Raw genomic sequence first — 18479 nt, 5'->3', positions numbered from 1 at the left:
CGCTTCCAAATCCTTACGTGAAACCCCTGCGCCCAGCCGGGCTCCCCGCGAGCGAAGCGCCGGACGTGTCAAACCATCAGCACTGCGCTCGAGCCGCTCGGGGCCTCTGGACCCTTCGGCCTGAAGCAAACGGCCTCTTCCCGCTCCGTTAATGCTGGGGGAGCGAGGCCAAGCCGCTCGGCCGCCCTGGCACGGGCTGCCTCTGACGTTGGTGCGTGCGAGGGCCGTGCAGAGCGGCGAGGGAACCCTCCCGCACCTCATGGCCGGCAGGACAGCCCCGGCCTGCGCTGAGCCGGGCTGGGGGACGCTGCCCTACCCCAGCCCCTGGCTCGCCGGTGGCAGAGGTCCCTATTTCCCGACCTCCCTGAACTGCTGTGTTTGGAAGAAGCCGCTGTGGACGGCCCGCTGTCTTCCCAGCGCTGAGCATCCCTGAGTGCCGTCGCTCCCCTCTCACCTTCCCTTGGCCCCCAGCCCCCCCGAGAGCCGCCCGCAGCCCTCCTAACTCATCCCAGGTAAATCGCAAAAGCCTCTGGTTATCTTTGGGGAATGCCTGCGGCCGCTGTGGAGCAGCCCTGGGTCCCCTTTGGGAGAGACGATGTCCCACGCGCAGCCGGGACAAGGCGCGGGGGTCCGCGGGGGCTCAGGGCTGACACCTCGTTGACTCCCCGTCTTGTCTCAGCTCCCCGGGCAGTGCCTGGCTCCGTGCTGTGCTGAGCAGGGAGATGCTTCACGGCACGTTTTAAGGCCAGGCCTCTCTGCGCAGCGGGTACTCGCCAGCGCTGGCAAGGGGTGTGCCGTGGTCTGCTGGGTCCCCACGCGCCGTGGTCTGCTGCGTTCTCTGTGGTTGCGAGGAGGAGCACTGGCTGCGGCCTCCTTCCCCTGCCACGGCGCGCCGAGCCCGATGCCCTGCGCTGCCTTCCCTTCTGCCTGGCCCCTTCCCTCCTCCCCAGCCCCCCGGCACGCGCCCAGCGCCGGCGTGCCTCTCCCTGCTGAGCTGGGCGAGCGCCCGTGGGTGTCCCGGGGAGCACCCGGGTCCCTCCAGCAGAGAGGGCTCCCCGGGGGTCAGGGCGACCGGCGGCCCGTGTCCCGCAGAGGTCTGGGGCTGCCGGGGCAGGGAGAAGCCAGCGGTTCTGGTGCACGCGGGGCGAGTCGCTCACGTCTCCGGCAGAGCTCGGAGCTCCGGCCCGCCGGGACCCCACACTTCAGCAGCCGTTCGGCACCGGGGCTCACCCCCGTTGGGCTCCTGAGCCACGGCAGGGAGCAAGGAGGGGCTCGCAGCCGTGCTGACAGCCCAGCAGCCCCTCACCGGCTGCTCAAGGGGACCTTTACTCCATCTCGCACTTTTTATAACCTCGGGATGCCGTTTTGGTGACATAAGGAGCATTTCATTGCCCTGCAGCCAGAGGCCCGTGAAATCTCAGAGCAAGCGCTGCCTGGAGGAGCTCCGGCAAGTGCTGAGATGCTGTGGTGTACGCGTGTAATTTATTTCCCCAGGAAGCTCAGCTCAGCTGCAGCATCTGGTTTTCAGCGAGTCCCTGCTTTTTACCTGGTCCTCCAGCTGGGTTTGAGCGTGGCACATGGGGGTCGGTGCTCGTCCCGGGCCACCCCACGGGAAGGGTTTCGCCCCCCCGGACCCTGTGCCGGGGCTCAGTGCCGGGGGCAGGCGGAGGGGCTGTGCCCGGCACCAGGGGAGCGGAGCTCGAGCTGCGGCTCCGTCGCTTGCTGACCGGATGGTGCCTAAAGCCGGTGTGGGTGAGGGTGAAACCAGGGGTTTATTGCGTGAGGGGGGTCGGGGGCTCTGGGAGGAAGGAAGCTCCTGCCGTGAGTCTGAACCATATTCATTTTTAATTATACAAATTGCTCAGGCTTTATATTATCATATCAATGACATGAAACACCAGCATGTATTGATTAAACTCAACAAATGCAGCACCCCAGGACTCAGAGTTCAGGGGATGGAGTGGCTCAAAGCTGGAAGGGGACGGGCAGAGCAGGGTGTTTCCGTAAGCGGCTTCACCAGCGCTGCTCGAGTCAGACCTGGGACGGGGCTCTCCCCCGGGAGCAGCCGTGCGTGGCGTCCGCAGAGACCGGGGCAGGGACTCCCCTTCCAAGGACCCCCGGAGCGGGTCCCCTGCCCCGTCGGCTGGTTGGGCAGCGGCTGCGTTGCCCGCGCCGTCGCGGAGCGTCCCTGCGCAGCGAGCGTTCCTCCGAGCCGCCACGTGCGGTCCTGCAAAGTCCTGCCGTCCCCGCGTCTGTGTTCGCCTCCCGTCTGCGGTCACCCCTCCGAGCCGGGAGGACGCCCGGCCTCTCCCGAGGCGTGTGTCCGGGTCAGGGTAGGGTCCTCCGGGGTGACGCCGTGCAGCTCTCCCCAGCAGCAGGGTGAAGGCAGGAGTGTCCGTGGCTGTGGTTTTGTGTGTGTGGCTTTTCCATCCTTCCTCCTTCTGCTCCTCCTTGTTGTCCTTCCTGAAAACTATGATCATCTAGCTCCGAATCGCCGTCTTCCTGTCTCGGTCTTTACTCTGCAGAGAAGAAGGAGAAGGCCAAGTTAAAAAAACACACCTGGGGCTGGGAGTTTTGCCAGCACACTGGCTCCAGCCCGGGAGCCTCTCGCTCCTCCCCGCGCTGGTGCTTGGCAGGAGAGGCCTGCGGCAGCTCCGCTCCGACAGCTCCCGGGAGCCGTGGGGCAGCTTTCCCGAGGTGGCATTGTCATCCCTCCGTGTCTCTCTGGGGGGGTCAGCAGGAGCAGGAGCTGCGTCTGCCCCAAAGCCCTGGCCCTGCCAGGGGACTCCCCTCGCTGCCGCCCCTCTGCACGTCTCGGGGCGCCTGGCCCTTCCGCCCCACTGTGCCGTGCCCGCCCCGCGTCCTCTGCGGTCGCTCACCCAGCCGCCTGTCTCCCGAGCCCCCGGACAGCGGCAGCGGCAGGACAGAAACCCTCCGGGCTGACCAAAGTGTCGCTAACAGCGCCCGGTTCGGGGCTCTCCGGTCCCTCCCCTGCAGCCCGAGTTCCTGCGGTTGGGACCTTCGTGCGCTCTGCTGAGGCCTTGACACACCGATCCGTCCCTGTCCCTCTGGTCGCCATCTGCGGTGGGCGGGAAACCTTCCTGTGCCATCGCAGAGGCCTCCCGGCCAGCCCCTCGGTGACAGCCGGGCTGCGAGCCAGGCTTTGCTCCCCGGGCACCAGAAAAGCCCCCCACCGCCATCACTGCTGCCACCAGCACTGCCACCGCCATCACTGCCACCACCATCACTGCCACCACCATCACTGCTGCCACCAGCACTGCCACCACCATCACTGCCACAACCACCACCATCACTGCCACCACCAGCACCATCACTGCCACCAGCACCAGCTCCACCAGCACCATCAGTGCCACCACCAGCACCAGCACGACCAGCACCATCACTAATGCCACCGCCAGTACCACCACCACCAGTAGCACCACCATTACCACCAGCCCCAGCGGTGCCCTGGCCAGGTGTGCGCAGGCAGAGCTGGTGCTTCTCATTTCCAGTCTGATGGGATTCGTGGCCGCCTGGGCTTCGCCCAGGTTGGGTGCAGGTCTGTCCCAGGGACCGGGTGTTTGGTGGCCTGGGGCTTGCCAGCGTGGCCCGGCCGAGGCCACGTCCCTGGGCCGGCCCGCAGGACTTGCTGCGGTGCAGCCTCCCCCACGGCTGCACGTGCGGCCCCTGCTCTGACTCTTCCTTTGTTACCGGGGGTGGGGAGGGGAGGGGAAGGGGAGTTCAGCTCAGAAATGGTAAAATTAAATTTCCCAGATGTTCAGGCCCCAGGAGTTCTTGTGCTGTCTGGAGAGGAAATGGGGATTCGGAAAATCCCGCCTCATATTTTTTCCCCTATCACCTTGCCTTTCCGCTGCCATTAAGTGCAGCAGGAACAGTAAATTACAGGGCTGCGGAGCCGTCCCATCTTGTAGATACCGTGGGGGGAGCGGGGGGATGGCGCTGCGGTGAGGCACTGAGCTCCTGGGCTCTGCCCGTGGCGCTGGGCAGCTCATCGCCCGCTCATGGCTCCACGTTTGCAGGCAGGCTTTGGGGGCGTGCACGGAGCCCTCCGCTCCCCAGCACCGGCACCGTCCCTCCAGCCCAGCGCTGACGTTGCATCCCATGCCGAAATTATGGGTCTTTTCGCGCAAAACCCGCAGGCAGAACCAGGCTCCTGTCCCCCTGGCTAACGCCCAAGCCCTGGCTGTCCCCTGGGCTTGGTGGCAGGGTGACCCTGCCCCGGGTCACGGCAGGAGGGACGCGGAAGGCCGTTGTGACGGGGACACTGAGCTCCCCAGCTGTCCCTGGGGCGAGGGCAGGGGGGCTCGGCCGTGGGGCCGGGGATGGCGCTGCCCTGGGGTGGCCTCACCCGTGCCTGCGCTGGTGCCCGGAGCGGCCGCTCCCAGGGCAGGATGGTTCCGGGTGCCCAGCAGCTCCAGTCGCCTCCGCAGACCCATCAGTGCAGGGCGGCTTTCCCCGTGCTCCGCGCAGAGCACCCAGCGCGCCGATCGGCTCAGCCCTTCCTGCGCTTGCCCTCGGCTGCATCCAGCGTGGCACTCTGCGGAGGCCGTGTGCCGCAGGAGAGGCGGCTGCCAGCGGTTTCGCGCCAACAGCAATAAAACCCAGGGGTGCAGGCAAGCAGTGGGTGACAGGCTCTGCCCAGACCCACCGTCCCGCTCCTCCTCTCCTTCCTCCTCTCCCCATCCTCCCAGCCGCTCTTACCCCTGACGAAGGCTGCGAGTTCCTCGCTGAGTGGGGAGCCACAAGCCGAGGCTGCCCTCAAAAACCTTTGCCGGCATTTTGCCTCCCGAGGGACGGAGCACGAACAGCCAGCAGCGATCCGCTCTGAGCCGCTCGGCAGCGCTGAGCCAGGCGCCCGTGGCCGCACGAGGTCCGTTCAGGGAACCCCCCCCGTGACCTGCGGCCCCCCTCGCCGCTGCTGCTGCTGAGCTCTCCTGTGCCCGCAGCCGGGGCTGTCGGTGGCGGTTCGGCCGGATCCAGCGTGCCCGCGCTGCCTTCCCGGAACTCCTCGCCAGCCCCAGCACCTTTGCCGAGCCCCCAGGTCCCTGCAGGCCAGGTTAGCCCCCCCCCCCCCAGACCCCCGCTCTCCTGCTTGGCCACCTCGCCCCTTCCCGAGGTCCTGTCCTAGCTGCACGGGAAAACCTCGGGTCCTCTCATCGCTCTGCTCCAGCCCTGTGCCCTGCGCTTTCTCTGCTGGGAGCTCCGCTCCGCTCCCTTTCCATGGCACCGCAGCCGGTTTGGGAGATGCTCCGAAAGGCTTGTCTGCAGGGCTCCTGCCACACGGGTGCCCCCGGCCAGGCCAGGCACCATGCCGGTGCTGGGGGTCTGCAGAGCCCGACCAGCCCCCTCCTGCCTCCCCTCTCCTCCACGTGTTCCTCTTGAGGAGCACGTCCTCTGGGGTCTTCGTCCTCTGGGGTCTTCGTCCTCTGGGGTTTTTGTCCTTGGGGGTCTTCCCTCCGTCCTCTGGGGTCTTCGTCCTCTGGGGTTTTTGTCCTTGGGGGTCTTCCCTCCGTCCTCTGGGGTCTTCCCTCCCTGCCTGCCTGTTCCGCCCGCCGAGGTGGGACCTGGAGCTGCCCTGGCCCCTGCACAAAGCCGGCGGTCACCGATCCCCTGCCTGCCCCCCTCCGGTTCCTTGGCGCAGGATGGGGCAGCGTGCTCGCGGTGCGTACCCCTCCGTACGCCTGGGGCGTGCAGGGAGGCCCGGGGGCCGCGGGGTTGTTTTACAGCCTTGCCGTGCCTCGGCCGCTCCTTTCTCACACGTCACCCGGCTGGCGGTGCTGGGGGATTAACGCCACGTCTGTGCTGTGACCCCGGCCTGCCCTCTGCGGGGGTCCCGGCTGCCCCCGAAGGGCTGGCGCGGGCAGGGGGGCAGCGCGCTGCCCTGAGGTCAGGGCAGAGGGCTCGAGCTCCGGGCCCCCGGTGAGGGGCTGCACCCCCGGCTGGCGGGAGCTGCCCCCCGGGGTGATCCAGCCCCCCAGGGCTGTGTGGGCTGTGTGGGTCCGGGCTCCCAGAAGAGCCTGTCGTCTCCCATCCTGCCCTCACCTCGAGGGGGGGCTTCAGCACCCGAGATGGAGGCAGGGAGCACGCAGGGAGGGCAGGGATGGGACAGAGCCCTGGGCTGTCCCGGTGTCCTGCCAGCCTCTCCCGAGCCCCTGGCGTGGTGCGTGCCCGCGGCAGGAGGCAGACGGCTCTGGATGCTTCTGCTGCCGCTGTGGCTTGGGACGGGACGGGGTACCCACCCTGTGGGTGACGGGACAGGTCAGCCCTCCAGTAAGCGGGGTGCGGGCAGCCTTCGCTCCCACCGCCAGCCCGAAACGGGCCGGGGGGGTTCAGCCGTGGTCGCTCTTGTGACACCTTTTAGCTCCCGTGTGGTCTCGGTGCCCCCTCCCCGGTTTACTTTCCCTGCAAATGTGTGCTCCCGTTCCAGAGGACAGAGTGGCTGATGCCGGACACTTGTCCTTCGTCACTTTAACTGGTGTGCAATCCCAGCACTGACTGCTCGGGGTGACCCCCACGCCCCCCCAAGTCTCGTGTCCCCAGGCCCGCCTGCCCCTCGGCCCTTTACAGCTCTACGGGACGCAGGCAGCGGGGACGGGCGCTTTGCGAAGGCTCTCGGCACGCAGAGGATACCGTGAGCGTCCTCAGCCCCGCAGCGGTTTCAGCAAGAGGTCTTGCTGGGATTTGGGCTTTTTGGCATTTGAACAAGCCCGGTCTGCCCCCCGGCGCAGGCGGCCTGCGAGCTGCCCCGGGCCGTGGCTGTCCCAGCAGCTCTCGCAGCCGCGGAGCAATGTCCCGGTTATCCCCGCCTGGCAGGCACCATGGCGCAGGCAACAGCCACAGAGGAGAACCTGGAGAAGCCCCTCCATGGGCTGGCAGGTTTGGGGTGTCCGGGGCACCAGCCGGGCCCCCTCTCCCAGCACTCGCTTACGGCAATGGCGTGGTCCTGCTCCCTTGCCATGCTGGGGACCGTCCCGTCCATCACTGCCACCCGCACGTTGTCCCACGGCGCCTGTGGCAAGCGCGATGCTCCTACCAGCGTGGTGTCTGCCTCCCTCCTGCTTATGTCCTGAGCACGCCTTGTCCCCACGCAGGTTTTTAATCGTTTGATTAGATCGGGGGGAACCGGTACGAGCCTGAGCAGCTGCCAGCCCAGGCAGCCCCGTTAGCAGAGCTCAGCCCTTCTCCGGTGGGCGGCAGACACCTACACGAGTCATTTTAGAGAGGGACCTTTCCGGGGAGATGGTGTTGGTTTCAGCCCGTTACAGGAAAGTCCCTGGGTTATGGCGTCGGGACGCTTGGGTGCGAGGCGAGGCTGCGTCATGCAGCAGGAATCTGGGCAAGCGCCTTTGCCCGCCGGGGTGCTGCTCAACCAGCAGCAGTAGGACGAGGCAAAGGATCGGCTAGGAAGGGTTCGCAGAAAGTTTGCTGCCCTACTCGGCTGTCCCTTGGGGTGCCCACGGCAGCCAGCAACCCCAGACATCCCCCCCCGAGCTCTGTCCTGCGACCCCTCTCGCTAGACAGAGCTTCTGCACGGCAGCTCGCACCTTCCAGCCCGTTTCTCCCCTCCCTGCAGCGGGTCCTGCAACTCCCCTGGTGCTCCTGCCTTCCCGGCCAGGGTGCCCGGGGACGAGGTGGCATCTGGCCTCTGCCCGCGCTGTCTCGTGGGGCTTCGGTGCCGGTCGTGCCATCTCCTGCCTCTCGAGAGCGTGTCACGCTTTTAACGAGGGGAGCCATGACATCGGCTTCCCGCTCGGTGCCACGGGTTGGGCGCAGCCTCCCACGGCTCGGGATGGAGACGGCGTGCCCGGCACGGATGGAGGCTGCGGGAGGGCTGGGAGCTGGGCAGGCATGGCGCGTCTTGGGCGTTTTGGGAAGGAGGAGGTTTCAGAGAGCCGCCGCAGTAGGCGCCTGCAGGCTGGGGTGTCTGCTGCCGCAGGCTGGCCGGCTCTCACGGCACGGCTGGCACAAAGCGGTCAGGCAGAGCTGGTGATAGAGGGGTAAATGGTGCGGGGGCTCGCGTGGGGACACCACGAAGGAGATCCCTTGCTTTGGCAAAGCCTCGAAAGCTGGAGGGGGACAGAATCACGTACCACAAGGTCACGTTGGTTGAAACGACGTGGTTAGATGTGAGCCAAAAGGCACGGCGAGAAGGCAGACCTGACGGGGATGGATGGGCCGTTTTGACCTGAGCACCCAGCAGCACAAGACCATTTATATTCTGATATAATCAAGCTGCTCTCCTCTAAGCTCAGCGTGGAGCGAAGCTGCGTGTGCGTCTGGGAGAGGAGCAGTGGCTCTGCCTCCTTCCCTTGTGGGACACGTAAGTGGGGAGGGGGTCTCCCAGGAGCCGCGTGCTGCCGCTGGCTGAGCTGCCAAGCCTGCGAAGGGCCGGAGCTGCCGCGCACGCGGGCACTGCTCGGCTCTAAGCGCTCGGCCGGGCGAGGGGTCTCGCACGGAGCTGGCTTCTGAAGGGGCCGGGGGCCATCTGGCTCTCCAGAGCCCGGGCAGGGTCCCTTCCACCCGACGGCAGACGGGCTGTGAGATCCCAGCTGCGCTGCGTTTGCAGCTCCAGAGGAGATTGCTTCCATTTCCTCACCATTTGTCAAAATACCTTCCTGATAAAAGATGGTTTATTTTATTCCTTTAACACACAATAAAACCTATCGAGTTGTTATCTGGCCGTAAAATCTCAAGCACGGAGCGAGCGCACTGCTTAGGCACGGTCTGTTCGGTCCCCGCTTCCCAGCATGAGCCTGACCTAGCTTTTCTCAACCAGCCCGAAGTACCGTGTGCCCTTGGCCAGCCGCTGAGGAGCTGATCTTGGGGAGGTTTCTCCAGAAGAGCTGCAGGAAGGGAGGTGGCTCATCTTGGCCCAGGGGTCCCGCACTGCCTATCCCTTCACGCGCCTCGGCACAGACGTGCCGGTCCTGGGGTTTGCTCCCGCACGGAGTCCGTGCTGGGAACTGATGCAAAAGCGGCAACGGGAATTGATAGGAATTGAAGGAAAAGTGGCAATGAGAATCTAAAGGAGTTGCAGGACAAGTGGCAGTGCCAGCAAAAGAGACGGAGAACACTTGGTCTTTGAAGCTGTTGCAGGAGGTTTCCGAACAGGCTGGTAACTGGGAGGCGGGGGAGTTTCCCAGTTCAGCCCTGTAGGAGCTTCCCCACCTGCAGCTTCTGTTTTTAAACTGGGATAGCACTGGCTTGGGCAGTTTGCTGGCGCAGGAGGGCACTTCCCAGCCGGTGGTCTGCATCCCTCGCCCAGCGGGGAGAGTTTGACACTGGTGCACACGAAAGCTACGGAGAGGGCAGGCGCTGCCCGAGCGGAAAGAGCCCCGTGTGTTCGTCTGACGACCTCAGGTTTCGCAGTGCAAGTCCCAGCAGATGCAAAGACTCCTGACGCTGTTCCCTCCTGCCTGCTGCTCCCAGATCTGTCTCCTTCTCTAGTGGATTGGAAAGGGCGCGCAAGGGGGATTAACAGCGCTTGGGGTTTTCCTGCTCTGAAATACTCAAGCTGTCAGAGTTTGCTCGTGACTGGTTTTACCGCCAGTGCTTCGTGCTTAATGAGCCTTGAATCCTTAACAAAGACTTCTCCCTCTTCGGGGCGTTACTCGTGGGGGTTAAATGGGTTCAAACGGTGCAGCGTGCACGCATGGCTCCCGCTGCCACCCCGACGCCTCTGCCTCGGCTCTTGTGCCCTCCTTTGCCTCTACCCTGCCAGAGACCATCTGCGCCGTGAGGAAACCAACGGGTTTCTAAACCCAGCCGCCCAGGGCACAGCCGCCTCGAGCGGGGCTTGAGGCTCCTGACAGCCACCTCCTCCCCGTGCCGCCGCTCCCCTGTGGCTGCGTGTGCGTGGCCAGAGCTGCCCTGTACGTCAGGAGAGCCCCGAGAAAGGCTGCAGCCCTGCACCGTGCCCTGCACGGCACCCCGGGGTGGGGGGGGGTTTGCTTTCCCTGCACGGCCGGCGAAGGTCCGCTGGCACAGGCAGGACCGTGCCGGGGTGGCAGCCGCTCAGTGCCTCTCCCAGCCGGTGGCACTCGTGCAAACGGCCCCCAGAGCCTCCGCAGAGCAGCTGCTGAAGCTGGATTTTCCCATTCTGGCTGCTGGGCTCATGTCCTACTCCACCAGCCCCCCCCTCGAGCTCCGTGGGCAGCAGTGCTCACCCCACCGGGGCCGTGGGCCCGTCACAGCAGGCGTTGGCCAGTGCCGGTGCCGGGCAGGCACAGAGACAGCCTCTGCCAGGGACGGTGCTGCCCCCGGATGCCCGGAGGAGAGCGCTCCCCTAAAGGCACGGGGTCAAGAGCCAGGAGCGGGGGACACTGGGTGAACTGGGCCGTCCGGGACGTTACAGCTCCCAGTCGCTGGCAGAGACCTGCTGGTGCCTTTGGCTGGGACAGCCGAGCCGCTTCCCGAGTGCTCGTGGGGCAGAGCTGCCGGTCCCCGCCATCCTCCGGGGAGCTTGAGGGGAGCCTGCGTGCCCTGCCGCGGCGTTGGCCTCGGCTTCCCCCCATCCCTGTCGTGGCACGGCTCCCTGGGACACCAGGCCTGCGGCTGGGCGCGCAGAGCCAGCACGGCCCTCGCCCGGGCAGACGGACCAGCCCGGGGAGCCGGCCCTGCCGCCCGCCGCCGGCATCGGGGGGCTGGGAGCCCCGGCTGCGGCCAGCCCTGCGCCCGAGTTGCTCTCGCCTCTCCGTTTGCTGCCTGGACTGTGCCGGAGGGGAGATGCAGACTCTTTCCAGACTCTTACTTTCCCTGTGCCTCTGATTTCCAGCTCCTAAAATCCATTTCTCGCCCCCGGCGGGTTTCCCCTTCTGTCCCTTTGCCTTCCAGCAAACGCGTGCGAGATTCGGAGGCTTTGGGCAGCAAATCTAGACGTGCTAAAGGGACGCACCGTGTTTTCCACGCCTGGGTTTTGGACTCGCCGATGGGGTCTGGCGTGCTCTCGGGCTTGTGTTGATACAGCTCCCGCCGGAGCTGCTTCGTCTCTCCCAGCCATGCCATCTCTCCCTCAGCTCGCACCAGCCTGACGGAGCAATAGCCGGTGCCCCGGCACTCCCTGACCCCCTCCTCGCACGGCCGTGGCAGGGGACACCCGGGGATCCCCCGCCGCGGCCAGCGCAGCCCCCTCCAGCCGAAAGCCCCGCGGGGGCGGCGCGAGCGGCCACTTACCAGCTTCCTCTGGTTGCTGAGGCAGAAAGTGCAGATCTGTTTGGGCTGGGAGTTCTCGGTGTCGCGCGCGGGGGGGCTGCCGCCGCCGTGGTGGTAGAAGGCAGGGGTGGTGTGGCAGGGCTGCCCGTCCCCGCACGCCTCCCCCACCAGCAGCACGTTCCCCAGGTGGGAGATGTAGCTGGAGGCCAGTCTCAAGGTCTCAATCTTGGAGAGCTTTCTGTCGGCCGGCTCGGTGGGGATGAGCGTGCGGAGGGCGGTGAAGGCGGTGTTGACGCTGTTGGTGCGGTCACGCTCCCGCGCGTTGGCCGTGTGACGCTGCCGGGGCTCCCTGTTGATCCGGTTGGGTTTCTTGCCACTCCTGCGCTTGCTGGCCTTGATGCCGTAGCCGTCGGCGTCCAGGTGGTAGGGCTTCTCGTCCGAGCCGGAGCTCTCGCTGCCGTTCTCCTCGTCCTCGGACAGCATGCTGATCTCAGGGTACAGGTACCGGCTGGGGGCCGAGCGCAGCATGGCAAAGGACATGTTGGGCGGCCAGGGGACACCGGGGAAGCCGCGTGGGGACCGCCGCGCTCTGCCGACCTCCTCCTGCTGCGGGCCGCCTCAGCTCCAGGCGCTCATGCTGCTTCCTCAGCTGGGGTCCGGGGAGCCCCGGCTCGCGTCGCCCTCCCCGGGCAGGCTCCGGCTGGGCGGTGGTGCGGCAGGGGGTCCCCCTCCCCAGCTCCCTGCCGGCTCTCTCTGTGCAGAAGGGGTTAAGGGCTGCTCACAGGCAGGGCTGCCTGTTTCCTCTCCCCACACATGTGCATCTTAAGACGCCGAGTGTGGCAGGAGCGGGGAGTTTTATAGCAGCAGCAGTGGTCAGCCAGGCCCCTCCTCCGGCTCCGGCAGGCAGCCCTGCTCCGGCTCTGGAAGTGGGAGCCGCAGAGGCTCACGCCTACCTGAGCTCACCCTCCATCCCCGCAGGGGACTTAACCCTTCAGGGCTCGGCCGGGGGTCCTGCCTATGGCCGGGGGGGCCGCGGCCAGCATGGCGAGGATGGGAGCGCTTGCTGCGGTTCACCTGCCGGCTGCGGGCCTCGGCCACGGCTCCCGACCCGGCACGCGGCGGGCACATGGGGGCTCGTGCATCGTCCTCGCCCACCGCCTGCGTGGGCCTGGGTGGGCACGGCGCTGCCAGGAAGTGGGCGCCTGCAATGGGGTCTGTGGGGGCTCCCGGAGGACCCTATGTGCTGGGGTGGGAGGGAGGGTCCCCCGGCCCCACGCCTGCGGGGGTCACGGGCAGCCTGCGTCTGGGACGGGGCTGGGGCTGGGGCCGCGTCGCCCCCAGGCCAGGGCTGGGGACTTGGGCTCGTGCTCAGGATTAGTCCCTGCAAAGAGAGCCCCTGAGAGCGCTCCCTCCCCTTCCTGCAGCATGACCAAATCCATCCCGCTGCTGCTGCTGCTGCTGCTGCTGCTAATGGGGCAGAGAGGGAGGAATTAACCCTTGAGGCGCTGCCCGCCAGCACACCTCCGCCACAGCTCCCGCCTGGTGCGCGCCTGCTGCTTTAATTTGCTGTAATTTCCTCCCCAGATATCAAGAACAACATTTGTGTCTCCAGAAGCCTGATAGGTGTGTGCAAGTGGAGACCTGCTCCTGCCCCCGTAACCTGTCCCCGTAACCTGTCCCCGTAACCGCGCCGGCTCTGCTGAGCCCGCAGAAACCAGCACCTGCTGGCAGGGTCGACTTTGCAACCTGCCCCAAACTGCCCCCTGCTCCCCTTCCCGTGCCGGCTCGTCGTACCCACGCGGGCAGCTCCAGCAGACTCCTCTGGGGACAGAGGGCCTGGGGGGGGTCGAGCAGTGGTCCCCGTGGATCCCCAGCGGCTGCCGCTTCGGTCCTGGCTGGCTGTGCCCAGACCCGGGACCAAAGGAAAGCAAGGGCCTTTCTGTGCTCTGCAGGGGAGCTTAGAGGACCCCGCACCCAGGATGGGTCCAGGGAACCTGCGGAGCTCCGGGCTGCCCTGCCCCGGCCCCATAACCTCGTAAAATAGGGGTTGTGACAGTGGGACACTGCACACTCTGCCTTCGCACGAGGAGAGCAGCGGTGCCCGGAGAAAGCCCGCTCTTCCCCAAGCGCAGGCACGGCTCCCAGCCCGGCAGAGCTCCCGCCGCTCGGCTCTGCTTGGGGGACCCTCGGGGCAGCGTCAGCCCCTGGCAGGGCAACTGCAAACCCGCAGCTCGGGGGGCTGCAGCGGGGCCGAGCCCCACGGACTGCTCTCCCCTTGGCAGCGGGAGGGACACCGGCTGCTTTTGGTGAGCGGGGGGCTGGCAATCCCCAGCAGCGGCAGCTCCAGCCCTGCCTGTACGCAGCCCCGGGGGCGGCCGGGCGAGACCCCATGGCTCTGCTGGCGCAGCCACGTCACGGCCCTCGAGCGCACTGAGTTGGTGTGGTGTGTTGGTAAGTGGCGTTTTAACTTGGCCAGGAATGGGAATTGCCGTTTGCTGTGAAGTCTCGGGTTTCCCCTCCGTTTCGGCGGTGCAGCGTGCAGCGCGTCCCCCCCGAGCGCGCTCCCCAGCAGAAGCTCTGCACGGGGTGTTGGCGCTCCGAGCCAGTGTTTTGCACCTTTGCAGTGCGCTACCACAGTTAATCACCAGTCTCAGCAGCTCCTGAAATCCAAGCCACTGTCATCTCCTTCCACAGCGCTGGGCGCTCACCATGTGTGCTTTGGAAACCCAGGCTCCTGTAGGCATCTGCTTTCGTTTAGCTCCACTAATGATCTTGCTTTTCTCTAGCACCTTCTATCCAAGTGCAATCCCCGGGCGCCTTCCCTGCGCTGTCCTTCCTGGGGAGACGCACGTCCGTCTCCCTGCGGCTGGACCGGGATGGAGGACGGTGCCGTGTGCCGGTGACGCTCAGCCCTGGGTCGGGCCAGAGCACCAGCCCTGGCACTGCCTCGGAAAGCCCCGGCCTTAAGCAAGCGGAGGCATTTGGCTGCGGACACTGCAGCGTCCCGACCCCTGGCTCTGTGGCTCTCCTGGCTTCCCAGAGAGCTTCCATGATGTCCTGCTTCGGGCATCGTCTTCCCGGCCCTGGCAGGTCAGCAGAGCCTGGTGTAGACGCCTTCTCCTGGGCAGCCTGCGGCTGCAGAGCCATGGCCGAGGAGTCTGAAATTCCCCGCTGCGATCCATCCCCTGCCACGGCTTTATTACCTGGAAGCTTGGCCTGGCTGCCTGCAGTGACGCCACTGCTCCGCTGCCGAGGAGGTGCTGCCTGCAGCGGCTGCCTGCCTCGCCCTGCTCCTGGGCCGAGGTGCTGGGCCGCGGTGCAGCTGGGCTTTCGCGGTCCCTTTTAAATCTGCCTCTCCCCGTCTTCGGGAGCTGCCCTCCCCAGCTAACAGCCCTGCAGAGCCGGGGGGGGGCTTGGGCTGACTTCCCTGCAGACACCCTGACCCCGGGCTCTGCGGAGCTTCCCTCCCCGCAGAGGGTGCTCAATGCTCGTGCCGGACCCTCGAGGACCCCGCTCCTACGGGAATGGATGTGGGGGTGCTGGGCGTGCAGAGCCCTCTCCAGCACTGTCGCAGTCTGGACTGCGGTCGCTTTGGGGGGCACACGAGGCGTTCTCCTGCCGTGGTCCCGGGATGCCCAGTGCCCCACCAGCACCCGGGCACGCTGCCGTGGCCTCTGGGGTGGGTGGTGGGCGGGCTGAGCTTGCCCCGTCCCCTTTCTCCTCCACGTGGACCGGATATTTTCAAGAGAAGAATCTTTCCTACGAGGCTCTCCAGCTGCCAGGAATGTGCGTCTAGGAATGCCCAGGGCCCATCCAAGAACAACTTCCAGACGTGAGGCTGAGTGACGGCAGTCCCTCGCTCCAGGGCTCCAGACTCCCCCACGCTCGCTTGGAGGACGCGGCTCGCCGGAGGCGATGTGTTAACGACACGGGAGGCAGCCACGCCGCCCGAGTGGGTGGGTGGGAGGCGAGCGGAGGGGAAGGACGGGCTGTGGCTACTGGGCTGCTTCGGCTCCGTCTGGGAGGGATTTGCTCCTTCCTCCGCGCTGCGGGACTAGGGGAGGACGCGGATCCCGCTGCTGGGCATTAGCCCCGTGGGGGAGCCGCAGCCTGGCCATCCTCCCCCGGCGTGTGTGTCCCTTACGGCTGAGACCCCGGTCCTGACCTACCCATGGCACCGTCAGTGCTCTGCTCCTGCCCGGAGCAACCGGGGCCGGGGACTCCCGGTCGGGGCCTCCCAGTGTCCTCCCAGCAGTCACTGGGGGGGTCCGTGCTGGCACGTAAGCGCCGGGGACGAGACGAGTGCGTGGGGCATCCTGCCGGCACCGAGCCTGTCCCTGCCAGGCCCTGCTGGCCAGTGCCACCTGGCCGGTGCCGCACGGGGCATCTCCCGCTTCGGGGTGCGGGCCGGGGCACGAGGTCCCTGGCAGCGTGCAGCCGGGCTGTGCTCGCTCGTGGCCAGCACGGGACCCCGGGGCTTGCGTTTGAGGAGAAAAACGTTCCAGGCTTGCTGGGATCCTGCCTGTGCTGCTGGCACGAGCTTCGCCCAGGGATTCCTGCATCAAGTCCGCAGCTCCTGGCGGGGCTGAGCCGGCCTTCGGGAAGAGACACCCAGTCTGGGCTTCCAGGCTCCAGGCGAGGCAGCACTCCCTGCGCAGCAGCCCGGGGCGTTAAAAATACTCGCTCGTCTCTACGGCTGAAGGCTGCAGCTAGCCCTGCTCCGCTGCGCCACGGCTGGAGAGCCAGCCCCGCTCGAGTCATCCCCCGTGCGAGCGCGTGTTCGTCAGGGTGAAGAGAGCATCACGCGGGGAGAAGGGGCAGAGAAAGCAAACCTGCTCCGATCCCTTGGCCGCAGAGCCCAGAGAAACAGTTTGCATCCCTGTCCCTGCGTCGTCCGTGCTGCCGATCCTCTAGTGCCCTCTCGCTCTCTGCCCAGCGTGTCACTGCCCGGCGTGTCACTGCCCAGCCTGCCTGCGTCCCCGGAGGTGATGCAGAGTGACTCCAGCATCGCTGCCTGCAGACTGCGTGGGCAGCACTGCTGCGTCCCGTCCCCTACTCCTCCCCAGCGGCTCTGTGCCGCCTGTGGCACCGCTGAACTCCTGCCCTGCCGGTGGGGACCCCTGAGCGAGCCGTGCAGCGGTCCCCGTGCCTGTGGGGACTCCTGGCTGCTGCCCCATTGCTCTTTGCAGAACTCTCCTTCCCAGGTGGTGCCTGGCATCCAGAGTGGTCATCCCCATGCCTGTCCGTCCGCACGAGCCTTAGCTGGGCAGCTGCCGGGGGGGTCTCCCCGGTCGGTCCCAGATGGTCCTGGAAGTCCCCGGGGTCTCGGCGTGCCCCAGCGCCACGCAGCCTCCAGGCAAGCGCAGCAGTGGCGTCCCAGGACCGGGTAGGTTCTTGCTGATGCCGAGGGGGAAAAATCCCTGCCCGGTTCCCCATGGGGGCCGCGCACATCCTGCGCTGATGTCTGCTCCGAGAGTAACGGACGGGTCCGGCGTGGCCCCGGGGGCTCCCGCCGGCTCTGCCTTCCCAGGCTCCTGGCGCCTTTCCGTGGGAGGCTTCGTGTCTTTTGCAAGTGTTTATGGGGACCAGATGGTGCCGCGGGGCGAGGGTGACCCCTGACTGCAGGGTGTACAGGGCACAGGTCGCCTTCACACCTTCGTCCCTCTGTGGCTGTAATTGGGGACGGGGTCTCTGCGTTCTGCAACGTGAGGGCAGCTGGGAGAGCCCGGAGGGCCCTCGCTCCCCGCTCCTGCCTGACCCTGCCAGTCCCGAGGGCAGGATGCGGCCGGGGCGGGCGAGGAGCAGGGGCTGGCGCTGGGGGGCCAGGTAGGACCACTCGCCCGGTGTCTGCCTGACCCCCGCCGTCGGGTCGCGTCCTGCCCTCGTGTAGCTGCCGGGGGTCCGTCCCCAGGTCGTGCCGCAGGTTTGCTGTCGATGGCGATGAGTCTGGAGGGCGGCGTTGCCCACAGAAGCGCCCTGTCGCCGCTGGGACTGCCTTGGTGCTTCGGCAGCTTGCCGCGGCCGCGAGCGCTGCTGCCGGGCTGTGGGTTGAGTGTGAGCGCTTTCGCTACCGGGTTTGGATCTCCCACCTTTCCCTTTGCCAAACGTCCCCTCGCTCCTGTCCGGGGGGGTGCAGAGCGAAACCTCCCCGTCCACCCCCTCTCCACCTCTGGGCTTGGCATCAGGCCCCAGCCGGAGCCGTCCCCGGTGCCCCGGTGAGCTCTTTGGGGCCTCTTTGGCTTCGCTGCTCCTCTCCGAGCCCTGCGCTGGGGCAGCAGGTCCCGCTGGAGAGCCGGTGGGAGTCTGGAGCCCCCTCAGGGGCAGGTTCCTGCCCCCAGCCTCTGCTAAAGGGAAGCAGAGCAGCTCCGGTGCTTCCTCCATCCCCATCTCCCCCAACCTCCCTCCGGCCAAGGTCAGGGACAGCTCATCTCCGCGGCGCGTCCCCATGCGAGCTGCTCATGGGGACCGCTGTCAGGGACAGGAGATGTGGAGCCCCAGCAGCATCTCCGAAACATGCCCGCGGCGCCGGCTGGCGTCCTCCACCACTGCACCGTGATGCCGGGGGCCGCTCCTGCCCCAGAGCTGCGGGACCCATGGCCACGTGCAGACCTCCGGTGGCCACAGAGCCAAGGGGAGGGATGAAGCCACCGGTGCGTTGAGGGCAGCTGCCTGCTCCCGGTACGGGCAGCCAAGAAAGGCAGCGGCTGGCCGGGTGCGCGCGTGCCTGCGTGTGCGTGCGTGTGCAGGGGGAGCAGGCCTGGCAGCTGGCGATCGGAAAATGTGAGGCGCGCTCCTGTCTGCGGGACGGACGCAGGAATGTGCTCAGCCGCGGCGCTGCTGACCGCCCGCAGCCCCCTACCCGTGCTCCGGCAGGCAGCTGAAACCTGGCTGCAGCCAACGCTGCGCTCTGACGTTCCCGCTCATCAAGCCACGAGAAGGTTTCCGAACCCTTCCTGCTGCGGTAAAGCGCCCGGGCGCTGCTTACCTTGACACTGCGTCCTCTGCCCCGAGCGCGGAGGAAGGGGCTGCAGGTCCCGTAGTGAAGTGCCGCGCTGGGCAGGCGTTGGGCTGCCCGTGGCTGTGCGGGGCACTGGGGTTGGAGAGGCGCGCTCAGGCCAGTCCCCTGCACCCCACTGCAGCTTTGGGGTTCAGTCACTGCCCTCTTGGCTTTCCCCATCCCAGGGAGCCTTTTTCCAGCCCTGCTCCCGTGCCATCCCTGCCGCCGGCAGCGTGTGGGTGCCGGGCAGCGCAGCGCAGCAGCCGGCGTTGGCAGCTCGCAGCGGGGGTTTGCTTCACTGCTGCTGGTG

At 66.9% G+C, this 18479-nt stretch overlaps 2 protein-coding genes across 3 annotated transcripts in view; one reads left to right on the top strand and one right to left on the bottom strand.

The window, feature by feature from the left end:
* The window catches only part of BOP1 (BOP1 ribosomal biogenesis factor), a 66910-nt gene that overhangs the window by 41551 nt on the left and 6880 nt on the right, over positions 1–18479 (top strand). The window lies entirely within an intron of this gene.
* On the bottom strand, positions 1811–11973 carry SCX (scleraxis bHLH transcription factor). 2 transcript variants are annotated; one of them, XM_054818740.1, is made up of 3 exons: positions 11190–11967; positions 5164–5173; positions 1811–2506 (listed from the first exon to the last, which is right to left on the bottom strand). In XM_054818740.1, exons 1-3 carry the CDS (start codon positions 11710–11712, stop codon positions 2329–2331), a joined length of 711 nt encoding a protein of 236 aa, XP_054674715.1. In that variant the 5' UTR covers positions 11713–11967; the 3' UTR covers positions 1811–2328. The 2 variants fall into 2 exon arrangements, with proteins under 2 accessions (XP_054674715.1, XP_054674714.1); XM_054818739.1 differs by lacking the exon at positions 5164–5173 and having other exon boundaries at positions 1813–2519; positions 11194–11973.

This window comes from Grus americana, chromosome 2 (assembly GCF_028858705.1).
Source record: "Grus americana isolate bGruAme1 chromosome 2, bGruAme1.mat, whole genome shotgun sequence".
NCBI classification, from domain to species: domain Eukaryota; kingdom Metazoa; phylum Chordata; class Aves; order Gruiformes; family Gruidae; genus Grus; species Grus americana.
This window is presented reverse-complemented; position numbering and strand designations above follow the sequence as displayed.